This window comes from Camelina sativa, chromosome 8 (genome assembly GCF_030686135.1).
Source record: "Camelina sativa cultivar CO46 ecotype springtype chromosome 8, ASM3068613v1".
Classification (NCBI taxonomy): Eukaryota; Viridiplantae; Streptophyta; class Magnoliopsida; order Brassicales; family Brassicaceae; genus Camelina; species Camelina sativa.
The window spans coordinates 23,805,906-23,822,728 of NC_141887.1; the positions used below are offsets into that span (position 1 = coordinate 23,805,906).

General features: G+C 39.2%; 3 protein-coding genes and 1 non-coding gene across 4 annotated transcripts; all 4 read right to left on the minus strand.

Annotated features, from left to right (window-relative positions):
• Nucleotides 1-738: 738 nt before the first annotated feature.
• LOC104707725 (uncharacterized) lies at nucleotides 739-1,822 on the minus strand. The gene is made up of 3 exons (XM_010424147.2): nucleotides 1,458-1,822; nucleotides 1,188-1,361; nucleotides 739-1,087 (listed from the first exon to the last, which is right to left on the minus strand). Exons 1-3 carry the CDS (start codon nucleotides 1,755-1,757, stop codon nucleotides 878-880), a joined length of 684 nt encoding a protein of 227 aa, XP_010422449.2. The 5' UTR covers nucleotides 1,758-1,822; the 3' UTR covers nucleotides 739-877.
• Nucleotides 1,823-1,864: 42 nt separating this feature from the next.
• LOC104707727 (two pore calcium channel protein 1-like) lies at nucleotides 1,865-8,099 on the minus strand. Its single transcript, XM_087462120.1, has 23 exons — nucleotides 7,617-8,099; nucleotides 7,142-7,285; nucleotides 6,928-7,035; nucleotides 6,554-6,649; nucleotides 6,320-6,450; nucleotides 5,753-5,813; nucleotides 5,487-5,653; nucleotides 5,289-5,394; nucleotides 5,107-5,184; nucleotides 4,897-4,958; nucleotides 4,682-4,754; nucleotides 4,502-4,567; nucleotides 4,266-4,409; nucleotides 4,124-4,181; nucleotides 3,844-3,951; nucleotides 3,696-3,759; nucleotides 3,444-3,612; nucleotides 3,154-3,218; nucleotides 2,912-3,002; nucleotides 2,646-2,732; nucleotides 2,486-2,557; nucleotides 2,312-2,349; nucleotides 1,865-2,221 (listed from the first exon to the last, which is right to left on the minus strand). Exons 1-23 carry the CDS (start codon nucleotides 7,731-7,733, stop codon nucleotides 2,125-2,127), a joined length of 2,202 nt encoding a protein of 733 aa, XP_087318246.1. The 5' UTR covers nucleotides 7,734-8,099; the 3' UTR covers nucleotides 1,865-2,124.
• A 211-nt stretch (nucleotides 8,100-8,310) lies between these two features.
• LOC104707729 (callose synthase 12) lies at nucleotides 8,311-14,704 on the minus strand. The gene is made up of 5 exons (XM_087462122.1): nucleotides 12,598-14,704; nucleotides 10,415-12,437; nucleotides 8,821-10,285; nucleotides 8,670-8,732; nucleotides 8,311-8,585 (listed from the first exon to the last, which is right to left on the minus strand). The coding sequence occupies exons 1-3, from the start codon at nucleotides 14,466-14,468 to the stop codon at nucleotides 8,837-8,839; spliced, it is 5,343 nt and encodes a 1,780-aa protein (XP_087318248.1). The 5' UTR covers nucleotides 14,469-14,704; the 3' UTR covers nucleotides 8,311-8,585; nucleotides 8,670-8,732; nucleotides 8,821-8,836.
• On the minus strand, nucleotides 11,260-11,337 carry LOC147940383 (small nucleolar RNA J33). Its single transcript, XR_015564912.1, has one exon. It is a non-coding gene; the product is annotated as a small nucleolar RNA J33 (small nucleolar RNA).
• Nucleotides 14,705-16,823: the final 2,119 nt, after the last annotated feature.

Here is a 16,823-nt window from a genome sequence, read left to right on the forward strand (position 1 = left end):
GGCCGAGCCATCTCCCGTGTGTCGTCGACTCAATCCACCGTCCGTTCAGCCGTTGTGTCCGTCCGTACGTCCGTACGCAGCGTCCGTTCCCATCTGCTTCCTAACTAGAGCCGAACGAGTCAAGTATCTCCTTGTGAATCTCTAGTCCATTCGCGTTCAACCCGCTCACTCGTCCATTCGTCGCGTCTGTACGTCCGTTTATCGGCAGCGTCCACCGCATCCGACCGTCTGTCCGTACGTCCGCTGTTCTGCGTCCATTCGCGTCCATTCTCCTCCCTAACCGAACCGCTTCTCCGATCCGCTCTGCTGTATCCTCCGTCCGTGAACCACGTCCGTAGTCCGGGGTCACATCACTCCCTTTCTTGCTTCACAATCTGGACTACGATTAATCATAAAGAGAAAATCATTTCTTGATTTCCATATACTGATTTTCTCGCAGGTTGAGAGGAGCATACTTATGTTTTTGATCAGTAATATCCGAAAAGAATAAATGCATGCATCCAATATTTGTTTGCACCGAACGCCAAACCGCCTGCTCAAAAGGACAAGTGTAAGATCATATGGTTAATGGTTTGTTTTTCCAGGCAACATCTTTGGCAGATCGTGTCATCATGGATTGTCCTTGTTCTGAGTTGAGTAAGGAACGCCTCTAGCAAAAAGGCAACAATCCATTCACCCATATTTTATACTACTCTTTTAGTATTCTCTTTTTCATTCATATTATTATTCTTACTCAAGTTTTGGAAAACATATCTGTAAAATCTTTGATTCATAAATCTGATGTCTAGCTAAGCACTAAAACAACTATTTAATGCTTGGACCAAGATGCGTTTGAAGAAATCCAAAACCAAAAGCTATTAAGAAAAGACATTTTAGACTACATATCTGGATTTAGCTTGGGACTTGGCCTGCAAAAGATAGGATAAGTCTTGCGTTCTGATTTCTTCTTGGCAACCTTGGCTTGATACTCTACAAGAGTATCATCCTCGTCAGACTCTTTCGCCATGAAACTGATATACGAAGCAGTCCACGAACCAGGAGAAGAACCTGTCATTCTTACAACATGGTCCAATTTCACATCGGTTTCCTGAAAGAAAAAAAACAATCAATTGATGTACAGCCACAAATTCCCACATCTCTTAAACCAATAAAACAAATGTCAAAAAAATAGCAATAATGAAACTTACGTTTAAGGCATTGTATTTGCGAAGAGACAATATGGCCATGTCTTGTGCGTATTGAAGCTGTGTCCTCCCTTCAACCGGAGAATGTTCATCGTCCAGAGATTTAAGTTTGATTGCACCTATACTACCACGGCATTGATAAGATGGAGGACCAGTCCCTTCTTCCACCAGAAAGCCCTAAAACCTCCAAAAACAGATTTCACCATAAATTAATTAAATATCATTTGATTTTTTTACTATATTAAAATTTTCGAATCATGTATGTATACGAACATCGCTAAAGTGGAGGTTCCGTCGGTAAAGACGGGCTTTACGCTCGTCTTCTTCGTCCGTATAAGAGTCTGAATCTGGTGAAAAGTATCCTCCAGATATCTCATCCACTAACCATACTGGATGATCGCTTGTTGAACCTCCCTTGTCTTCTTCGTCGCTTTCATTGTCGTCAGAGTCGGATATGTCCTTGCTCATAGAGGAAGCGCCGGAGGATTCTCCAGTGGTTGTCTCTACGGTCTCCGCCACCGTGGAAGCGATTTGCACCCCCTCGGCCTCTGTCTTGCTTGATCCCGAATCCATGATTGGAATAGTAGAAAACCCTAGATTTCGTAATTTGGGTTATTTGTTACAGTATTTAGTGATTTGGATTATTTATTTATTTATAATGTCGGCCTTGAAGAAATAAATAAAAGAAAAAAAATATATCAAAGTCAGAGCAAATAAACATTACAAAAAGGTCTGATGTCAAACACTACGGGCTACTACTACGTAGTAGCAAGAAGACGAAAAGCCAAAAAATCGTAAAACACAATCGTTAAATATTTAAATATGCAACCAAAAGAAGAAAAAATGTAGTCACCTTCTAGATTCTACTACTATCTCTTCATATAGAATCCAATCCACAAGAAAAGTAAATAATTATTTTTACGATTCTTTTAATTTATTATTATGTGTCAGCAGAAGTAGAACACTCTGGTTTGCTGAGTTCATCACCCAACATGTGATGAAGAAGTGTATCAACTCTCTGACTCCGGGACTTCGACCTTTATAACAAGTTAACAACAAAACAAAGCTTCAGAATTTTTGAGTCTACTGTGAATATTAACAACCTAAGATTTGATCTCTCTACTTACCCTGCAGATCGACGCCGGTTTCTTCTTTCTTGAGAATCCTGCAACATACAATAACGAGATAAGAGAAACATTGCGGATTAAACACGTATCAAAGGCTTTTTACTTTTGCAATCTCTCGAACATCTGTACATTTCTGTGTAGTAACTTTTTGGCGAGTTAAAGACGATAACTAACCTGTCCTTGACATTTTTCTTCTTCCTCAAGATCCAGCTCAGCAAAGAACGCCTCCAAGACAAAGGCAACAACCTGAAACAAACACGCATAATCAGTCAATTACAATAATCACGGCCTCTGGTTGGTTGAGATCGTAGGCAATGGTGTCAGTGAAACTCACCAAATTCAGCAGAAGTAAAATAGTGATGACGTAGAAACTGACGAAATACGTTATGCTCCACCACGTCCCCGTCAAATCTTTGTAGCTCTGAAGAAAACACCATTAAGAGTAGTTTAAACTATTGCACCATAGTGATTGGTAATAAGAAGGAACCTAGTTACAGTCACATCTAGCATTGCCCTCCTCAGCTCCAATGAATCTTGCGATGCTTCTTTTTGGACATTATAATGAGTCTAAAACTGGGTCTAACAGAAGAGTGAAATTACCTCCATCCATACTTGCCAGTTACCCATAACTAGCAGATTGAAGAGTGTGACCATTCCATTGGGATAGTCGTTGAAGTTGAACAATAGATAGCTGAGTTTTTCCAGTCAAGAAACGACCATATACTGGAAATTTTTCTCCCGTAACAATAAATACTCACTAGCAACCACAGGAACAGAACAGGTCTACTAAGTAAGACTATGTTGAGGGCATTAAATGGTTCTCATAAAGTCAAAAAGGATACTCATCCTCAGCCATTTCGGTTTTGAAGAGCTGCTTGTTCCCAGCATTCACAAGCCCCCCAAACAACTATATATAAATGAAATAAAGAAAGTTTTATATCTGGTATAGGAATCAAAGCCGAGAGAAGACAGTGAAAACACATGAAAGTAGCTGTTCAGTGGTTCCTAAAACTTTCAGATGAAGCTATAAGAGGCTTAATATAAGCAAAAACGAAGAGAAAGACCACGGCTTCAACATATGTAAGCATGGATTATTCAGAAAGAAGAAAAAAAACTCAGTAGTCTGACTTACCTGTACGCCAATAGAGCAGTAGATACACAGCACGCAGAAGATGGTCCCCAGATATGGCATCAAACTTGGAATAAGGGTTATGAATGTCGCAATAAATGCTCGGTATCGCTGGACGTGCATAAGAAGCCTTATCAGTCTTAACATTCTTGCAAGGAGAAGGTACCGGATCCTATCAATGACCGAAGAGAACCATAGTCAGGATTAGTACAAAACAAAACCCTTGTAACAAATATTGTCATAGTTATTCCTCACCATTCTCCGTTTGAGAAGAAAGTGTTCTCGTCTGGAGTTATGAAGGTAGCAGTTTCCCCAATAACTGTGGATACAAAGATAATCAATTATAGCATAGACAATCAATCACTCAGTAAAACAAGATGAAATTGCTGCTTCAAGAGGTCACCTATGACCCATGTGACTAGAAAATCAAATCGGTTTGCACCCTCCCTCCAGTAATTCTCAAATCCATATGAGTAGATCTTTAGAGCCATCTCTAACACATATATCCAACCTGTGAAAACATTTATAAGAGAAAAACTTAACTCCTGAAAAGGTGGTCGATAAAAGTTGGCCATCATAATCTAATATTAATCCAAAAAAAACTACTTTACTCAGCGTTATAACACAGGAAATAAGAGAAAAATGGAGAGAAGGTAGTAGTGGAAAGCTATTCAAATTCTTACCAAAGACAAACTCGGCAACCTGCCATGGCTTCTGAGCCGAGCTTTCTTCGATATCAAGCTGCATACCAAAATATGTTGTGGCTTATATAAAAGAATTAGGAATTACATGTCAAAAATTACACTTTATGGGAACATGATATACCGTTGTTTCAACAACGACAGCAATCAAATTGAGAACGAGGATGAAAGAAATAGCGTAGCCAAAGTTGGGGCTTCGAACAAAGGCTCTCAGTTGTTGTGATAAGGCCGAATGGTAAATTTGTGGAAAGTTTTCAAAAAGAGATGGCTGCAATGAAAACACAAAGGATCGCTTATGTAAAAATATAGTGGAGGTAAGTAAATTTTGACAGAAAAAAAATAAAGTATATGTGGACTTACTACTTCCTCCTTTTGGAATCTTAGAGCAATGGCCTGGCAAAGGTCAGCAAACTCATCCTTGTTTATCTGCTCAAAAGGAAACAGGGGAAAAGAATCTGTTATTCATCAAAAAGTGTATGTGAATAGTAATCTTAAGGTGTATCCCTGATCATATGTGCCACCTCCTTCGCAGATCTCTACCTTAAAGTCACGAGTATCATCAAGCTCATCAAAAATCAATCCGAATTCTTCTTTTGATATCTTCGGCAAAGTCCTAAAAGGACAAAGGAATGCATATCAGGTCTCACAAGTTAAAAGAATAAAAGGGAAGAAACCAAGAACAAGTATATAAAAACCATATCCTTTTTCGATACATAGGAAAGATACAAAAAATACTAAAGGTCATAGCAACATACCTGTAATTAGTCAACTGTTCAAAGAGCTTAATGCATTGGTCCTTATCAATCTCCCCGTTTTTCTGTTAAAACATAACATAAAGAACGAAGAATATATATGCTCAGCAAAGTGGTTAACAAGACTCTCCTTTCAGGAAGATTTTTTCCCAAGGGGAACTTCCCCGCATATCTCTAGGAGTTAATGTAATCCTTATGCGTGGATGAACTTACATCTGAGTCTATAAGACCAAAGGCTTTCTCCAGCATTCTTTTCTTCATTTGATCCATTCCAGATACTTGTTTTGCGAGCTGCAAAAGGATACATATGATATGACACATGGTGTCGAAATATGTTAATGCTTTTGCTTTAAAAGTTGACATAAGAACCATAAAAACATCAAGTATCAATCCACCTGTTCTTTGAAACTGTCATAAACGACGGCAAGAATCAAGTTTGTGACAAAGTAGACACCAATTAGCACGTAGAGCACGAAGAACACCGCAGACCAGCGAGAAGACCTTACAAGACAGAACAAATTAGTCACTAAATTACTGGATGCAATTCAATACAAGAAAACTGAGACACAAATGGGGTTTCACCTAATACTTACTTGTATGCAGGAATCCAGACATCAGGATTGTTGGATGTTGTGAACAAAATAAACATCTGATAAAGAGTTGCACCGTAAGAAGTAAAGACCGTGAGGCCCTGCTGTGTGTCCTCAAACATAACAAAAGCAATCCAACTAGCAAATAGTAGGAACAACATCCATAGAGCCTGTGAAATTATTCAAAAAGTTATAACATAAGATGAGAATGATCAATATGAGTTCATCACCCTATCTGAAAGTCAAAAATGATTGGGAAGGCCACTGACCAAGATATTCAAGTATGTGCCAAGCATTCCAGACAGAAGGACAAGGGTGTATCGAAGTTCCCTGTACAGAATTTAATAGGAAGAAAAGTAGGTGAAACAATCACACGTCTTCATTTGTCATGCATTCTCTGTGATACACACTTTGGTATTAAGTATCATAGAAGGAAGAGGAAGGATTGAGAAGCTTTTAGTTCTTTAAAAATGTTATGTTTCCTTTTCTATTTAGAACTGGGTTTTGGTAGTTTTACTTTTAGTTAAGGTGTTAAAGTCGGTTGTATGGGATCTTTAAATAGGTTCCTAAACATCAATAATAATCTTCTTCCAACATTAACCTAATTCTCTAAGCAAGAGACTTGGGTTAAAGGAAGCTTAAGTTTACGTCTCTCTGTTTTCTAGTTGTTCCTCTGTTTTCTAGTTGTTCCTCTGTTTTCTAGCTAACTAACGACGGGTCCTATTACTAGATCTGTATCAAAAGCTAAGGCTCATAACACTCTGTCTATAGAGATATAAAGACATACAATTCATGTAGATGTAGTTGATAAAAAAGAAGCAAGGATCTACTAATACCTTATGCTGAGGATGAATATGATAACTCTCACGTATGGGGCGATTCTAAAAGGAAGAAAATTGAAAGCCAGAGGAGACAGATATAGAAAGTCAACCAGCACATCAACAAACAAAACTACCACGCAAGCAACCTGAAATCATGACGAAGACGAATTACTCTTCTTACTTTCTGATCACTCAAAAAGAAAACAAAAAAAGAAGCACAAAACTGTGAAGTGGCTAGTAAGGAAATACCTTCACTAGATTCAGGCGACTTGTCCAAAAGATCCGGGACCCTTCATAGGATATCGGGAAGAAAGTATGAACAAGGAGTATAGCCAGGGTAATCACCTATTTGGACAGCGCAAAATATTATAATTTCAGCACAATAAAGACATCCAAAATAAGATGTGTGTGTTGATATAAAGTTCTAAACAACTAATTAAACGAGATAAACTAGTCTTGAATAACAACTTAAGGCTTCTCAGGATTTAAAGAAAACAAATATAAGGCAATTCAAGTTTTAAATTTTCAAGTGGATGTATATGTATCTCATGAGCCCATCTGCACTAAACCTATGCATCTATAGCGAAAATCAAAGGCAAACAAGACATAAGCTCACTACTTGCCTCATAAATAATGGATTCTGCATTGGTCAAGTACGGTAACTCCCCCAGGTAGTAGTAATCTCTGTCTTTGCAAGATGGTGTAGGATTTTTTTCACACCACAGTGGTTGCTTCACAACAACACAGGCAAGAGTATTTATTACTTTCAAGTTGTGATTTTCTTAAGTTTTTAAGAAACGGTTGGTATACTATTATATACCAAAGAAATGTGCTGACCTCAAAGAAGTTAAGGAAAAGCAGAGCGAAATAGTTGAGTGACCAGATCAGATCCAAGCGTGTGAAGATGAAGTAATACTTAGCAGACTCCCCAAAGCTCGACTGATCAAGTATTTGCTCAGGAAGACCAATACCATCTTCAGCCTATACCACATATTAGAGAGTCAACCCACACAAATCGTTTTTGTCATAAAAGATGAAAAGTTTCCCAAATCAGCAAAAAGATAAAGAAAGAACATCTCTCGAAAAGAAGCAACAAACGTTTCAGACATAATAAGACAACAAATAACTCAATTTCCCCAATTTCAACCAGACAATGATGCTAAGTTATGAAGTAATCATTCAGAATAAACAATTCGACTTCTCAGCTACTCAAATGATAAATACATTAAGAATCTCTAATCGATGTATAAAGAAACATTTTAGAAAAATTAAAGAAATGAAAATTGTAGGGAGTAAGAGAGAAAAAGAGAACCAGATCAACGAGTGCAGCAGCTTTCTGAAACGGAGTACCATGGGTGATAGCTTCTGATCGACGAACTCGATCCGTACCACCACCACGACTATCTCTACCAATCAACGGGTCTTCCATAATTTTTCTCTCCGGCGAGAAATTAAAAAAAAAAAAAAAAATCTGGATCGAATCGAATTAAATGTCAAGAGAAACCCAATAGCTTCCCCTCCCCTGAGTGATTGACTCTTACTACAATGATAAGGATCAAAAGGAGACACAGAAGATAGATGCTGATGGCCCCAGAAGAAGTAGTTGAATTTTTTATTAAATTATTTTTGTCGATTTCAAGTTTTCCCGTTAGATCAAAGATCTTGCAGACAAACACGTTCATCCCTCGACTATTTCTTGACACGTGGCTTTAGATGCTTATTTGGTTTCTCAATTTGTAATTTCTTTTTTCGTTTTTCTCCAATTCACACTGTTTTTTTTATATATATATTCTATGACAAAGGAAGATCAAGATCCAAATAGAAAAGTCAAAACCGACAGAGTGGTGTTGTGGTCCTTTAATTTAGATTTTGGATTGAATCATAAAAATAAACGAAACCAAAAAAAAAACCTCAGAAAATGACAAGCAGAAACAGATAATAGACAAAAGTGGATCGTAGAATATATGGCCTAGCATCTCAAACTAAGAGGAAGGCGAAGACGAATCTGAAACTAAAATGTGTCAAATGTGGATAAAGCTCTCTGCAAGATGACATTAGATAGCAAAATTAAATTAAAACTAAAAAATGCTCTAAAGCTCTACAATGAGAGAAGGAGAACAAATACACAAAACGCCCTACACTACACCAATTGCTGTACCTTTTAAACAAAAACCATACAAGAATCAGAGTTCCCTCCACACCACACTGACAATAATAAATATATCTCACTAAACCGATGATCTAACCGAATAACCTTCCTTCCTTCAACCTCTCCAACGACCTGTTTCAACATATATAAAGAAATAAGTAATGAGCATCTGAGTTTTCCAAACTGAACTTGACTTCGTGTTTCAGGAAAGCTAACCTCCAACTGGTTCCATCGCCGCATACCAATAGCTTTGTTTAAACTAACCATTTACTGTAAGACCTACACAAGTTTCGAAGCCCGCATCAGTGTGGAATTCAAGATTTAAACAATCATAACATAAGGTGTTGAGAACAAAAGGGAGCTTTACCGTTTTTTCTTCAACTTTAGACATCGCCTTTTGATTTCTTCCCAGTGACAATCTGCATGATGCGAAGCCCTCTGCTAAAAGCTTCATTGAATAATATCCTCGTTTGCATTGATTGGAATCCAGGCATCCACGACAAGAAAGCTACTGGCACCATTATGAGTATCCCAAACAATATGTCATACATGCGAGCAACAGAGACGACAGCGTTCCAGAGAACCCTGTAATTTTTCAGCCATCCCCTTTGAGTCTGTGCGATCAGCAGAATTCCCCAGCCGGTTGGGATGAATGCAAGAAGACTCGTGAAGATATCGATGAAGCTGAAATGCGTGAACTCCAGCAAAGCAACAATCACCATTATGGCAAACACAATCAAGAGGAACTGCACAAGTCTGTACCGTATGTGAGCTTTTGCAGAATACTTGTCCCGGGCGTATTGGATTACCAGGAAGAGCACAAAAATGGCAAAGATGTATATCCATGAGAACATGTAGACCAAAAGACTGGTGGATCCACTTGCAATTTTGAGCTGGTATACAATCCCATACTGGAAGAAGAAAAACCGGAGGTCCAAGATGATCTCCACAATTGTTCCTGCTATCCCGGTGTTCCTCAGGTGGTCTTGTTCCTCATACCACCATTTTTCCCAGCTTTGTTCAGATTTCGTTGAGATTCTGCCTTGGTACCAGATCCAGTTCATAAAATCTTCAAAGTCGTAGACTGTCTTCAGCCAGTCAAATCCTGATGGGTTGAACACAAATGGGGCCATAATCCATGAAATCACCAGGAACCAGCTGGTGATAGTCATGGCTATGTAAACCAACGAGTCTTTGGCTACTGGACTGTGTGTAGCATAGACTACGAGGATCAGCCCAAGCTCAATAGCCTTCACAAAGTGACTGCGTGCATACAGTCGGTAGTTCTCAGTAAATCCCTTGTGCTCCACAACAAATCCACGTCCAGTGGCTCTATACTTTGCCCCACCATGGAGAATAGTTCGACCGAAATAGTGAGCTCTGGTCCCCATCGAGAATGTGTAGAAGACAGATGAAAGCTGAATCTGCATTCGAATGAAATTCCATATCGCCAGAAGGAAACCCTCCTCGAGAGACCATTCAACAATCATTGGCAGGGCAGTGAACAGACCGAGCTGAATGATGAACTGCTGGTTCAAGATCACCCCAAGTGCGGCATTGGTGTCTGTACTGTCTGCTAGAGCAGACTTTTCAACCCCGCTGAGAGCCAAATAAACCCGTCCCCAGAGGAAAGCGTAAACAGTAAGAATGACCATCATCGTGTTGAAGAAAAACCCGACCGTTGTGTAGAAAAATGATAACATCCTGAAGAAATCAAGCCTGTGACCAAGCCGGTACACATCTCGGCTAAGAACCTGCTCTCCGTTCCCACTCGCTACCTTAGCCTCAAACATTGATATCTGATTCAGTCCAACATCCCGACCCTTTCCAACCTGAATAAATGCACAAAGACAAAGGTTATGCAAATTGCATTGTATTTAGGAGATAAACAACCTGAATTATATCATCGTTGTAGCAGTATAGTTAGTTATAAATAATCCAAACAGTGGACTCTTTCTAACCTGAATATACTCGTGGTGGGTGACGTTTCCGCCCCTCAATGTGCAATTAAACCCGGCAAAGATGTCCTCACTGATATTAATAACTCTGGAAGCCTTGCTGATGCCACCTCGACTCAAGAACCAGAATCTATCAAATACATCAGGGTGGCCATAATGCATTCTGACCTTCAGCGGGTTTGCAAGAACACGCTGACCAAGAGTGACAAAACTGGTTTCCTGAGCAGACATAAACCACGCCAGCGACGAGACCGAGCCCGTGAAGATATGCTCCCGGACACCAAGAATAGTTGGTTTTCTGATCCCATGATTATGTTTGTACTCCTGGAGCAAATTTCTCATCTTGAGCGCTTCCTCGAAATAGCTGTCTTGGTTCATATCAATGGTCTGAACAGCATCACCACGGGTAAAGATCATTGCATGATTCTGGTTCTCTGGCTTTCCCTCGCCCAGCTTCACCGGACCAGGTAGCTTCACACGGAATATCTCCACTTCCTTCTCCAACTGGTGATCGTACTTCACCAGAACAGAGTAATACTCAGTCTCTCCTCTGCCCGCAGGTACCTCATCCACATATGCAATACGGAGAGCTTCGTTTTGCTTCATCAGATACAGAATCTCCTCTGCCTGAGGCTCTTTCTTTGCTTTTTGAGACCCATAGATCTGGCACGCCACAACATATGTGAATTTCATCAATGCAGTCCCATACTCATGGCCTTTATACAACGTACTCACGGAACTACTTGCTCTGCTTAAGGAAGATCGGTCATTTTCAGAGATAACCCCATCAGATCGACCACCCAGTTCTCCCTGCAAACTCCTCACTGAACCAAGCTCCTGAGCACCCTCCCGAATATCCATTTCAGACGCAGAGTCAAGAAAAGCGAGCATCTTAAGTGCCCGGTAGTAGTACATCATCCCCCGAACTGTACGTGCCAATGTCTGACCTCTGTAGGAAGCCCAAAGCCTGAGCTCTCTCAGTTTGGTTGTCCACAACTCGCTATCTGTCTTTATTCCTTCCCTATGCATCCGTTCCTTGAAATTTTTCCATTCATCAGCATATATTGTCTGCAGGTAGTAAAGCGTTGAAATCCCATCCTCGGTCTCATTTCGAAGCTGTTCTTTGCTGTATACAACTTCCTCACTGTAATATGGCGTCAGAACACTGAACGCCATCATCTTCTCAACCTGAGGTGCATGAGGCATGTTCATGAAAAGTGAATTACTGAAGAACGCAATCCGCCGTCTCGCCTCCAGATTCACGGGGACGCTGTGCATAGAGTCTCTAGAGGTGAGAATCGTGTGTAACCGCCTAACCTGCCGGTAGAAGTCTTCACTGCTTGCATCAGGAAGCCTAATAGCATTCTGGAACAGTAACTTTGAGGCTGGGTCACGAGTAGTCAACCCTTCATTAGACAGCTGTTCAGTTGTCTTCTTCTCTATAAAGAACTGCCGAGTTGCAATCTCATAAAGAGACTGCAGAACATTCACCACCCGCCCACTATCCTTGTTATCATCATTCACCAGCCCAACCAACTTCTGCAGCGTTTCGTAAATCTTTGGCAACAGGTCCACTCTAAAGGTCTTGGTGAACTGTTCTGACTCAATGGAAAGATTAATCATCTGAAAGAAGACCGTAATTATCGAATGTTCTTCAGTCTCAACTTTGATGATTGAGAGCAATAGATGTTTGATGCTGTCATATGCCTCAACTACAGCACAACGCCTGTATTCATTCTTGCATATTTTGTGCCACAGCCATTTATCAGGAGCGTCTATCAGCTCTCTAGCCTGGCTCAGTGCAAGCAAAAGCTCATTGCACAACAAGAAACACGGCCAGCGAATAACCGTCACATTCCAGGAATTCTTTGGTAGCTCCAGCAGCTCTACTTCTCGATCAGACACTATATCCTCTTCTCTGAAAGCTAAGATGATTTCGTTCCAGATCAACGCAAATTTGTTGGCCTCGACATGATTCGACTCGAGTTTCTTAAACGGCCGTCCGAATCCATACCTTAGCTTCAATCTGCAGACACACAACCTCAAGGTTATTACAATATTGTAAAATTGAACTAAACGCAGAGAATCTGTTTAACAGAAGTAAAATTACACAGCTTGTACAGTCGAGTCAAGCTTTGTACAGTAAATTATATAGGAATATCAGTAGCATGCTTCCACAGACTGACCTATGAATGCCGTCCTTGAACTTGTTACCAAAACCTCTAGCATTCAGGAGTTGTTCCTCAGGCATTAGGTTGAACTGAATAGCGCTAGCAAAGAATTGAAACCTCAGCCTAAGCTGACCCATGTCCCTGATCTCCCCCAGATGATCAAACAGCCCAACAACAGCACCAACAATCGAAGAATAGATTGCGTACCAAATTTGGATATCCATCAGATATATCAACACAACGGGCAACCATAACAATGCGACAGAAAACCTATTGCTGTCACCATAAAACTGATGCCACTCATAATCTAAGTTCTTTAAGTTCCATAGCAGCTTTGAGGGTTTAATCATTGGCTTAACCTGCAGGAAGTAGCTAAATGTGAACTTTGTAGCTAGGACAAAGATCCAGAAAGTCGAGTACTTGATATTGTCCACTAAACCCTCTCTCAAACCACGACCCACAAAGCTTTTGCCCTGAAACCACCAAGTTAAAGCAAAGAATATTTTCCAATTGGTCTCTTCCAGCAAGTTTCTCATCCATGGGATTATAAACAAAACCAAAGCCAGAATTTCGGGCACCAAGAAGGCCACCACAGCGTAAAGGAATTGGTATATCTTAGTCGTCGCAGCATTGGACCACTGCCTGTCTTGCCTCTTCTGCTTCCAGATGTTAATGTAGAGGACTGTGAAAGCTAAGATCCAAACTGTGGCAGCTATAACTTTCATCAACATTCTGAAAAAGTGCCTTTTGGTCTCTCTCGAAATGAGAGGAAATTGTGAAGCCGCGTCCAGCACAGCCTGCAAGAGTCGCATACCACTCCAGGTCAAGAACACGGTCAAAAGTCTCACCTGAACATCTCTTGCCTTCAAAGCATTCCACAGCTGCACTGTCACCGACTTATCCTCAGGCTTTTCCTCCCAAGCTACTATAATGGCAGCTTGAAGGAACAATGCTAGCATTACCCAAAGACGATCGAAACTCCTGTAAAGGTAGAAGAACGTCCTGCGCTCCACGAAACCAGTTTTCCCTACACTTTTGCCTCTACTCTTGAAAAAATTGCTTCCCAAATCAAGCGGCCATTTCAATTTGCTGAAACATCGATCCGTCCAGAAGTACTCATTGATATCGTCGTAGTTCCTCCACTTACAATGCGCAACTGTACCGTTCTTGCTCTCATCAATCTCAGCTCCAATTGTATCGTAAATAGGTTTAACGACGCCGTTTAAGAAAGCGTTTTCGCCTGAGAGAGAAGGCAAATAAGGTTGACCGGTGTTCTCATCGAGGCAGTCCTCTAAGATTTTGTTGAGCTCGGAGGCCATGTTATGGAAGATGTAACAAATACATTCAGGCATAAACCTAAGATTCGCAGCCTCTCCCCATATGAGAAGATAGAGTCCAACATAGAGAAGCTCACGTCTCGAATCAGGGTTCCGATCTGAGATCCAGATATTAGATTTCTTCCCCAAATACGAACACCAGCTAGAGTAGTTACCGAGAAGCTTCCGACGAAACCGACGAACAACAGCGGAATCGAGAGAGTCGATATTATCCGGCGGGGGCGAGAGACGCATCTGAGCATTCGCGAGGTGAAGCACCATATGCTCACGCTGGTTACGAACGTTATCTTTCTGGAAACCGAAGAACAAGGCGAGCCAGTCGAGGAGATCGTAGTGAGAACGCCATTGAACATACGGCGGACGACGAAGGTCCCCTACGGTTTTAAGAGCAGCGGCGGCGGCACGAACCTCGGGAAATCGTAAGGAAGGATGGTCGGCGAGGAGATTGTTAACGGGGATGATATTATAAGGCTCCTCTTCGATTCCGGCAGCATCCGCCGCCAACGGCCGTCCAGTTTGCGGCGGGACGGTGCGGTGGCGGAGGCTCATAGTAGCATGTAGTAGATCTTGGAAATTTCTCGGAGAAAAAGCTTGACTGAATCAATAATAACAATGGAGAAATCGAAACGCGTGGTGCGATTCTTCGTTTTAAGCTTGGAAGACGGCGACGAGACGATTTTGCCTCCTTTCCGCGTTTCAGTTTCTCCCTTTTATTTTTATTTTTTTCTTTGTTTCCTTTTTTTGCTGGCTTTAATTGGTAGTATATTTTTTTACTACTATAATTTGAATTTTTTTCTTTATCTTAAAGATCCTTTTACATTAAATATATTAAATAAAATCATTACCTTAAAAATGAATATACTAATGAATATACTAATGATCAAATATTTGGATATATTTTTATATCTTTATGGTTAATTTATCAAATTTTCAAGATTATTAACCAAATTAGTGAAATTTTGTTATTAGATCTAAACAGAAATTACTGTTTCTTGGGTGCTTTTACATGGTAAATGCTGATAATTGGATTTTTTTTTTTTTTGACAAACGATGCTGATAATTGGATAATAGTACAATTTCGAAGTTTTAAATGGTTAGGAAATTTCTTTTATATTCATTCAACCTTTCTCGTTTCCTTACTATATAAGTTAAGAATAGAAAAGGAAAAAAAAAGTCAGCAAAAATAAAGAAAGACATTAATGTGGATTGAAAATCTGAAATTAATTTATAATCTTGGATCTCCGAATATCATCATAGCCTTTTGCTCTGAATTTAATGCTTTACAGATTGGAATGTTTATTAATGGGGTAAAATAATTTCTTGATCGTTGTTAGATGTTTAATAAATTGTCGTTTGTAATATTAATAAATAATTGACGTAAAAACACACAGATTTTGTAACGTTCGTAAATCTTATAATAGAATTGTAATTGTGTAAAAAGTTCGTGATTAGTCAAGATATATGTAATTAAGAATCGCTTAATCACCTAGTCAATATGTGCTAATTTACACGTAAAAGCAAAAGCCATATCTAAACGTTCATATACAAAATTAAAACGTTCATATACAAAAGACCTTAATTCTCTTTTAAGTTCCAACTCCAAAATTAAAACTTCTCTTGAGATTTCAAACCTAACCTTGAGGATAATACAAGAATATGCAAAAAAGGAAAATAATAATCTATGAAAATCATAAAATAAAATTCGGGCTAAGCGATATTTGTTATTAATACAAAGTGGGTTGAAAAAAAACAAAAAAAAATCCAAGTGGAGCGTTTTATTTCATAAACAGGAAAAATCGCTGAACAACGGCGATTTGCATGCGACCGCTTTGGACGCTAAATCAAGAACCCTAAAAATAAATAAATTTCATGTATTTGCTTTAAAGTTTTTAAAATTAAATTGGATTCACATGGGTCCTCTACTCCTCTCCCCATTTCCCTCTCGTTTTCTATTAACTTTTCTCCCCATTTCATAATAATTGTCGATTTGTCATTAAAAGGATAGAATGTCCCATTCTCGAATATTTTATCCCAGCTTATAAATTCTCACTGATACAAACAAGTTGACGTGTTTTGAAAATATGACCAAACCGTCAAATATTTATCGTACCATCCTTCATAAAAGATTGCTCCTAGTCTGTCTCCTACCGTTTTTTTATGGTTCCAAAACAAATAGATATTTTGTTGATTTTATTCTGGATCCTGACTAGTCAAATGACAAAAGCAGTATTAAAAACAATCAAGTGAATCTAGTCATCTTCTATTTAATTTTGATTTATTATAATGCTCTTCTCGGACTGTAATTGTATGTTTTTAAAATAATAGGCATGTGGGATTATAATCCATAAGGTGGAATCTTCCTTTTTGTTCTGACACACAACAAATGGTCGCATGTGCTTGCACAGCATTAGAAGATGCACACGATTTAGAGCAACTTTAACCTTAAATTTCCCGATGATATATAAAGCTCTCCGGGTTTTGTTGTGTTCTAAAATGCGGCTAGGTGTCTAGGCGGCGGTTATATGCTATGCGGTGATCGGATATTTCGAATTTTTAGCTATACGGTACTTTAGGCGATTTTATATAATTCGGACGTCTAATAGCGTTTCGGCGGACATTATGCGGTCTAGGCGGACGTCTGTACGGATTCTAGGCGGTGTATTAACTAAAATGGTAAAAAAATACTGTAATTAAATATTTTTTTTAAATAATATTTTTGTTTCAAAAAAATATTATAGTTAGCTTCTAAAGTCTAAACTTATAAAATTTAATTTTGTTCCAAAGTAAGTATAAACTTACATTTTGTCAATTTTACAAGTTTTTGAATGGATTATGTTTTTTTTGTTTAAAATGTGAGATTATTATAGATTCTAAACTATTTTGATAGATAAGAGTTGATTGAAT